The sequence below is a fragment of the Carassius gibelio genome, chromosome B22 (assembly GCF_023724105.1).
Source record: "Carassius gibelio isolate Cgi1373 ecotype wild population from Czech Republic chromosome B22, carGib1.2-hapl.c, whole genome shotgun sequence".
Classification (NCBI taxonomy): Eukaryota; Metazoa; Chordata; class Actinopteri; order Cypriniformes; family Cyprinidae; genus Carassius; species Carassius gibelio.
The window spans coordinates 8,320,043-8,329,258 of record NC_068417.1 but is presented as its reverse complement, the minus strand read 5'-3'; the positions used below and the strand labels follow the sequence as shown (position 1 = coordinate 8,329,258).

General features: G+C 37.6%; 1 protein-coding gene across 1 annotated transcript in view; it reads left to right on the top strand.

The window, feature by feature from the left end:
* LOC127987497 (lamin-B2) overlaps positions 1–8,347 on the top strand; it is an 11,399-nt gene extending 3,052 nt beyond the window's left edge. Inside the window, exons 3-12 of the mRNA XM_052589842.1 lie at positions 710–866; positions 943–1,068; positions 1,965–2,135; positions 2,207–2,332; positions 3,416–3,636; positions 4,369–4,606; positions 5,538–5,645; positions 5,726–5,845; positions 6,124–6,222; positions 6,308–8,347. Coding sequence (XP_052445802.1) covers positions 710–866; positions 943–1,068; positions 1,965–2,135; positions 2,207–2,332; positions 3,416–3,636; positions 4,369–4,606; positions 5,538–5,645; positions 5,726–5,845; positions 6,124–6,222; positions 6,308–6,346 — 1,405 coding nt within the window. The 3' untranslated portion in view covers positions 6,347–8,347. The remainder of the gene's footprint in view (positions 1–709; positions 867–942; positions 1,069–1,964; positions 2,136–2,206; positions 2,333–3,415; positions 3,637–4,368; positions 4,607–5,537; positions 5,646–5,725; positions 5,846–6,123; positions 6,223–6,307) is intronic.
* The last annotated feature ends 869 nt before the right edge of the window (positions 8,348–9,216 follow it).

The following is a 9,216-nucleotide window of genomic DNA, read 5'->3' as shown; positions in this document are numbered from 1 at the left end:
AGTTATTTTTTATATAATAAATTGGTTATTTTATTGGTTATTTATATAACCTTTTGTTTTTATATTTTTTTTATATTTGTCAATTTTTTTGGGTCATTTTTAACATTGTTTTGTTTCTGTACCATAACTTTTCTTCTTGTAATTTAATTATCGCCCTAAATTGTATAACTTAATGTTATATATATATAAATATATATATATATATATATATACACTTTTAGAAACTTTTGCATATTTATATATATATATATTCTTTTTTACTGTAACTTATGTTGATTTATATCATTTACATTTTCATCATTTACATATAATTTTTTTTTTTTTTTTTTTTTGGATAACTAATCCATTACTATCATATTGAATATTTGTTAAATTAAACGCTTAACTCTTTGGGATTAGCGAGATCAAACTCTTTTAGTGCACTAACATAATAAACAAATACTTCTTGTTCAATAAAGCATCTTTTATCGATCTCTGGCATCAATAAAATATTTCTATCAGACATTTTTTGTATCTTATGTTTAAAAACAGACAAACAAGCAGTGTATTAAACCCGAACACAATAGATGTTGATGTGAAAAGACGTTAGGAAGCACACTGAAGTGTGATAGTCCAGTCATAATGAGTGTAATGCACTGAAACCCACTCCTAAAGATTGGTGTTGATCCTTTATTCACACAAAGATCGTCCGTCTGACTTTGTTTTCCAGCTATAAGAAGAAGGATGGAGACCTGGCTCTGGCTCAGGCTCGGATCAAGGAGCTGGAAGCGCAGCTCAACAAGAAAGAGGCGTCTCTGAACACGGCTCTCAGCGAGAACAAGTCTCTCTCCGCAGACCTCGCCGACCTGAAGGCTCAGCTGGCCAAAGTAAGTCCCCTGCTGCTCCTTCAGCCTCCTGCGCTTCAGAGTAACCGAGGTGCTGCTCTCTCTCTCTCTGTTTCAGTCTGAAGACGCTCACGGCGTGGCCAAGAAACAGCTGGAGGCGGAGACCCTGATGAGGGTGGATCTGGAGAACCGCTGCCAGAGTCTGATCGAGGAGCTGGAGTTCAGGAAGAACATGTTTGAGGAGGTCAGCGCTGTACCATAGATAGATATATTGCTAATTTGACGTTATCGAGTATATCGCGTAAACCAAACCAAACACGTCTACAGAGTGCACGCTAGTAGGTTAAACTTGTGCGCATCTAGACTGTTCTTTCACTGCATGATTCAGTTTATAAAAATGCATTTAAAATTATCACAAAATTGAAGATATGGGGACGGAAAGTGCATATATTTATATCAATTTCATATAGTTAATCAAATATCTTAAAATTAGCATGATTATTTTTTTTTAGAACAGTTCAATAAACAAGAAGTTAATTTAAGAGACTTGTCTTTTTTGCGCCATTTCGATGACAAAAATAATGCAGACAGCGCTGTTTTGCGTCTCTGAGCGACTTGACGGTGTTTCGTTCCTGAATGAATCGTTCGTTTAAATGATTCGGTTCAATCACAATGACTCGCTTATTAATAGTGACTCACTGCCACCTACTGGCGGGTTTGGTTTCACTTTAAAAGTATCGTTTCATTAAACAATGTCAAATATCAGTGTTAAACCTGCTATGTATAATACATCTAAACATTGTGTGTGTAACGTCAGTTTAAAGGCATTCGTGTCCTGCATTAAACCGCGTGTAAATGCGTCTAAATGCTACTTCAGATGCAGCTTCTGCGTTTCCTACGCATTTGTTTTGTTGATTTGTCCACTGTTGATTCTTATTGTATTTGCTTGGTAGCATCGCAAATGTCTTGTTATTTTAATCGACTAATGACATTTTTAAAGAATTTGACTCGATAGATCATGCCATGTCAAAATAAAAGTCCCCAAAAAGGCGTTCAAAATAAAAGTCCAACGTGCTTCAAAATAAAAGTCCCACAGAACTAAACGTGAGCTGCTGATTTGAACGCTGTTGTGTGCTGCAGGAGATGCGTGAGACCCGTCATCGGCGTGAGAAGCGCACGGTGGAGGTGGACTCGGGCTTGCAGCAGGACTACGAGTTCAAGCTGGCGCAGGCGCTGCAGGATCTGCGCAGACAGCACGAGGAGCAGGTGCAGATCTACAAGGACGAGCTGCAGCAGACCTTCAGGGCCAAGGTCAGAAACACTGGCTTCACAAGTAACGCTGCTTTTGGGAGCGTGTGCTAACTGAGCTCTTCCCTCTGCAGCTGGATAACGCCAAGGTGTCGTCTGACATGAACGATAAGGCAGTGCTCACGGCTCGTGAGGAGCTGCAGGAAGCCCACATGAGGATCGAGGGCCTGAGCTATCAGCTCAGTGCTCTGCAGAAGCAGGTACACACCACCCGCCGTGTCCTATATAACGATACAGCATCACTCGTAATACTAGTTCCTGTGCACGTCCTGATTAGTCAAGTGTGTGTTGTTTCTAGGGTGAATGTTATTTATACACTCTTGCACCAGTGACGCTATGACTAGAGTAGTTTCCGTTTCAGTGCACTACTTCACCACATGAACTGTTTCAGGCAGGATTTTGTCAGTGTTTCCATAATAATGACTTGAGAGTGAAAGTTTGCACTTGCATATGCGACCATGGGTCTTAAAAAAAAAATTAAAAGGTTAAAGGTTATACTAATTAAAATTTTTTTTTTTTGGTTAATGACAATTTAATACAATTTACATAATAACTACCCTTTAAAATCTCTTGTTATTTTTAGGAAATATTTTAAGTGATATTTTAATTAACTAAAATATTTTATATATTAGAATTTCTTTATAACGTGATTTTTATATTTTGTCATCAAGTATATATTTACATTATTTAACTACCTTTTAAAATCTCGTTTTTTATGAAATATTATAATTGATATTTTATTTAAAAATATATTTTTATTCCATTTATTTTTATATTTTGTCATCAAGTGTATATCTTTTATTATTATTTAAAATATTTTTGAAGTATTTTATTTATAAATATCTATAAAAACATCTTAAATGGCCTAATAAATTATGTATTTTCATATTTAATATAATATTTGAAGAGATTATATATTTAAGATAAATTAGGGATAGAAAAACAGTAATCCTGATACAACTTACTGTTGTTTTTATGAAATATAGTAGAATTAAATGAATAGTAAATCATAGTCATTTAAAAAGTCACACTATATATAGTGCATATGCATTTACACACATACATGTTATAAGTATATTACATAATTATTACATTTTAACTGTTTATTAGGGACGATAAATTAGATTTTCATTGAGCCCCTACAGTTTTTCGAATCTGGAGCACATGTGCTTTTGGGAAAAAATGAAACCTTAAAATCTGCAGAAAGCCAAAGCTGATGTCTAAATGTCCAAGTTGAAACCTCTGCATCCAGTCGTTCAGCACCTGTTTTTGTCCCTTCACAGGCGTCTGCCGCCGAGGAGCGCATCCGCGAGCTGGAGAACATGCTGTCCAGCGACCGGGACAAGTACCGCCGACAGCTGGACGCCAAGGAGCGCGAGATGGCCGAGCTGAGGGAGGTCATGCAGCAGCAGCTCAACGAGTACCAGGAGCTGCTGGACGTCAAACTGGCCCTGGACATGGAGATCAACGCCTACAGGAAGCTGCTGGAGGGCGAGGAGGACCGGTGAGCGTCTAATACACATGTCTGAGTCACTCGAGCCAGGAACAAATGACAGGAAGGCAGCCCAAGTGAGCATAATGGGCATCAGAGCGCATTTCTAATATCTAAAGTGCTTCAAAACTAGCTTGAAAACCTAAGAGTGCTGTAGCTTTTCTACAAATGGTGACTTGTTAGGCAGATTGTTAGCTTTTGAAACCTGTTCGAACACTCAGATTACTATGTTTGGACAAGCATGCGGCGTAAAACGCCATCAAGGTAGGAAGCTCACTGGGTTTCGTGACTCATTTAAGTGAGCGATGCACACAAACGAGGTGTTTTTGAGTGTCTTGCGTTCTGGCAGCTGGTTATTATCATCGCTCGTCAAACACACTTCACATTTTTGCGCTTCACTCTCGACATACTCTGTGCATGCGTGCTGCAGGAGTACGGTAGGTTGTAAAATGTCACGCTGGAATGATAATTATGTGTCTCGCTCGCGCGTGAGTGAACTGATAGCGGCGTTGTCGAAAGACGAGAGGTCAGAGCTCATTTAGCACACAGACTTGAAGACCATCTTGAAGACTGGGACGAGTTAAAGATAGTCTGCACTTGAGATATTTGGAGCACAGATGATAGGAAGGAAAGGTAAGATGACAGAGTAGTTTCACAAACAACCGTTTTCATGGTGCAGTTGCCCATTTACTTTTTGCTAACATATACAAGATTTAACACACACACGCGTCCCGTCTCCTGTAGGCTGAAGTTGTCCCCCAGCCCGTCCTCTCGGGTCACGGTGTCCCGCAGCACAGCGAGCAGCACCTCGATGTCTTCACGTAGCACCCGTGCCAAGAGAAAGCGTGTGGAGCTGGAGGAGGGGTCCATCGTGGCTCCTAAAGTGCAGATCAGTCAGGAGGCCGAGGCCACGGGAAGCGTCAGTGTGGAGGAGATCGACCTGGAGGGGAAGTCCGTGACCCTCAGGAACAACTCTGATAAGGTATGGTCATTGGGGGGTGGAAATAAACACGTCTCTTTGCACTTCATGGTTTAAGGGGTAAAAACGCTACAGGTAAAAGCACTCTTTTCTTATGCATGGGTCAGGTTTGATTTTTAGGCTTTATGTGATGTAGAAAAAAAACGTCTGAAATACTCTCAAGTGTTCTTGCAATTGCAGTACATTTATTTTAAGTTTGTTTTTCTTCTGCACCTCAGCGGCACGAACACCAAACTTTTATTTTATATATATATATATATATATATATATATATATATTATACTGAAGGTGTTTTGTTGAGGGGTTGGTTCATATATCAGTCACCTGATTTTATAGCATTTTAAGCCTCAATCTATTTTTTCCTGTATTTTCTTTGATTTTCTTATATTGTTTTAAATATGGATTTTGAAATAAATGCATGGTAGTGGAAACTTAATTAGATAATGCCTCATTTACATATTTAAACAACATTTAAGGAAATGTAATCATTCAACTGGGGAAGTATGGTATGGACTGAATTAAAAAATATTAATAATATTTTCAACTTTTTATTTCATAATTTTGACTGACTTATTTTTCTTGCAATTGCGAGAGACTTAAGGCTTCTTCTTTTTCTCTCAATTATGTGATATTAACTAGCAATTATAACTTTTTTTTTTTTTTTTTTACACAGAGTTGTGAGATGTAAACTCCCAGTTGTGAGTTATAAAGTCAGAAATATTAGGAGATAAACTTGCAATTCTGAGTTTTGTATGCCTCACAAAATTCTGGCATTTTCACACAAATGCTAATTTCTCAAAATTGTGATTTACCGAAAGTCGAAATAATGAGAAGTTGTAATTACATAAAAAAAGAAAAGTTTATTCAATGGCATAAACAGGCTTCAATGGTATGATGATGTTTATTAGCTAATGTTTTTTTATTCCAAATTTAGGATCAATCTTTGGGAAGTTGGCGACTAAAGAGACAAATTGCCGATGGAGAGGAAATAGTCTATAAATTCAGTCCCAAGTTTGTCCTGAAGGCCGGCCAGACGGTGACGGTAAGCGAACAGGACCGTATTTCATTTAGGTCCATCTTCAGTACGTTGACTTGATGTTAAACTGTTGATTTCTGTGAAAGGTGTGGAGCGCCGATGCCGGCGTGTCCCACAGTCCTCCTTCAGACCTGCTGTGGAAGAGCCAGAGCTCCTGGGGCACCGGAGAGAAGATCCTCACCTTGCTGGTTAATTCCAGCGGAGAGGTGTGAAGAATAACATCTTATGTGACCCGGGACCACAAAACCAGTCATAAGGGTCCATTTTATGAAATTGAGGTTTATAACTCGCCTCAAAGATATATAAATGAGCTTTAAATTGATGTATGGCTTTTTAGGATCGGACGCTATTTGTTTGACATACAACTACAATGCTACAAATATGCCCCAGCGACTTAACACTGGTTTTGTGCTCCAGGGTCACATGTTTCTGGCTTTTCATTTGTTTTTTAATCCAATTATGAAACTTGAACGTTGGTTTCCAGGAAGTGGCGAAGCGAACAGTCACGAAAAGCGTGATCGAAATGGAGAACGGCGACGACGAGGAGGCAGACTTCGGAGAAGAAGACCTCTTCCATCAGAAGGTTAAAGAAGATCTTATTATAAAACCGCGATCTTGAGATGTTGAGTTACATCCTTAACCAAAACATGTCTTTTTTTTTTTTCCAGGGCGATCCAAGGAGACCCAGAGAATGTGCCGTCATGTGATGGAGCCGCACACCTTTAGTATCTTCCTTCCCACCATTGTCTTTTATTTTTATTTTTGTAGAGCCACTACTTTTGTATTCTTCAAATCATGAGTTCATAATGCCCCTCCCTCCATCCTTTATTTGTACGGACCTCAATTGTAAAGCCAGTTAATCTTGAGTTGCGACGCTATTTCGACATCCCATTACGTACCGTTGGCGAATGCCATCCGAGAATGAGTCAACCGGCCAGAAATCAGAGCGTATTTGTGCGAGCCGGTGACTAACGAATCTGCATATTCACGTCAATGAATCATGCACTTTCTGATCACCGTGGGGTTATGAATGGGGAATTATTATTGTTCTGTAGTGCACTATAGCCCGTAACTGACAGCTGTGCTTAGCTTACATTGTTTTTGTGCTTCGCCAACCAGATTTACAGGGTGGAAACTAAGCTAGATTGTTCTTAATGACCGTCTAAACGTCATGTTTTGATTCATGCTTTACATAGTATTATGTATGATTGAATCAGAGAGCCATTTTTGAGATCCCTGCTCAACCTAAATACATAACGCACACAAATGTTAACCAGAATGGTGCTTTCTGATGAGTAAGATGTAAAAAGACTTAAAAAGCTACTCAATTCAGTATTCAAAGGAGTTTGACTTCATTTAAATAGTCAAAACATTTTCAGTTTATTCAAATATTCAGTTTGAATGTAGTGTTGAATGTTAAATTTGAATGAATTTAGTATGCGAAAAAAGATTCTGCATTGAAATTGCATCTGAATTTTACAAAAGCACAGATGCTTGTGCAGATTAACCAAAGAAATGGACGACGAATGAAACCAATTTGACTTCTCAAATTTCCCTTTAGTTCATGCTTGCTTTGTGCAATTTGCAAACATGAGACTGAATAAACTAAATCCTATTTAGTTGTCGAATCCAGTGAGTAATCTGCATCCATCCACCCTGTCGATTCTGTTGCATTTTACGTTTTAAAACTCTTACTTTTTATTTTAAATGTTTCTCAGACCATTATGCATGCAGATAATATTTTTTATAAGAAACTGATCTGAGCTCTAGGGTTGACGTTTAAATTTTTCAGACGACCTGCGTAAAACTGTAGTTTGTTTTTTAGCTACAATCGTATATTTTTGATGGTTTTTTCCTCAGGATTTTTAAAACCCTAGTTCACAAGAATCTTATTAAATGCATTTAAAATTTACATTATACGTCTTATAAATTTGTGAATATATACAATGCAGTGTGTAGAAGAAGAAAATAAATTGACCTAGAAAACATTTAAAAATTTTCTTTTGTACGTTAATGCAGTGCAGAACTATTTTGTTATTTTTATGGGGTTATCATTATCTGCATGTTTAATTTTTAGGGTTCTTTTGAAGGTTCTGCAAGAACGAATTGTTTGATTATATTTCGATTGGGGCGCACAGAATTGTGTAAAATCTAAGTGAAATTAAGCTCAAGTAAAGTTGTATTTGTGTACATTCGTTACTTGGCCTCTGAGCTAATAAAATCTACCTTTTTTGTTTAGATTTAAACATCATGTGATATGAATGGAAACTGTTTTCTTTGCCAAACACGTCCACATCTGTGAATTAAAAATTTAGCTTCTTTTAGTTACATACACTGTTTTCAAAAGGAAAGTCATTTCCTTGTTCTTTCAGGTTTTATTAGACAGGGCTGTGACTTGTGTAACGGATACAATGTGCTTTGGTGTATTTAATAGGCAATGAAATTGTCAATCCGTTGTAATAATCTACAGGATTGTAAAAATTGCTATTTGAACTACCATCAAAAGCACACAAACGTGAGTCTAAGGCTGTAAAATTGAGCCATAAATTGTGAACTATGAATCCAATTTGTTGGGGGGTAAATTGTACGAAGACTTTTGAAGGCCTACAAGAGGAGGGCGCATGCCAAAAGTGTCTCATTAATTGTGTTCTATTTTACTTTGATTTGTCTTTTTGTATGCAATATCCAATAAATGTTTTACATATTAAGTTGTGCCATTGTTGAACTCTGAATGACTGCAAAACACTGAAAAAAAAGTTGTAGTTGGAGGACGGTAGATGAATGCAATGAAACACTTGGCTGTAATTTTAAACATAGTTAAAGGCTTTTAAGCACTTTGCTTAGTGTGCCAAAGAACACTCACTTTTTACACTGTAAAGTTAAACTCAGTGGATTATTTGGGGTTTTATTTATAAATGGGTGTTGAACAGCAGGTACGTTTTAAAATTAGAGCTGGCTTATTCACCTATTTATTTTTATAATATGAAAGCAACGGATAGAGATGGTAATATCAGTTTTATACGGTTTAAATAAAACTCCAGTCTTGCTGATATATGGCACAATCTACAGAGATCCTCTGACAATCAAATTGAGTCTTCTACGTGAATTATTCACGCGTGTATACATGCAAGGATCTATGTATTGCAGTTATGAATAATTCAAGAAACTGCTGTTTATTTGAAATACGCAGATACACCAAACACTTGCCGTAGTAAAATTAAGGCATTGCAAATATTATACTTGTATAATGTACGACATTATATCATACATCCGAGGATCAATTGTTTATCTGTTGTGCATTACTGTCTGATCTAGTTACTCTTTACCCACAAGCCAGTTCACCACTAGAGTGCACCATACTCCTAAAGTGCACCTTTTCCAACGTTTGATCACTCGGTGGATGACACGTGATATCTCTGGCTGTTTTTCTTTCTGTTTTCACTCTGTGACCTCTGTATGTCGGGAGCTGTTTCCAGCAACGCCTCTGAAAACTGTAATATTACGTTCTTCACACAGACAGTGCTAGAAAAGAGATCAACAGCTCGTCTTCAGTGTTGCAGAAGAAAAGGGCTTTCGG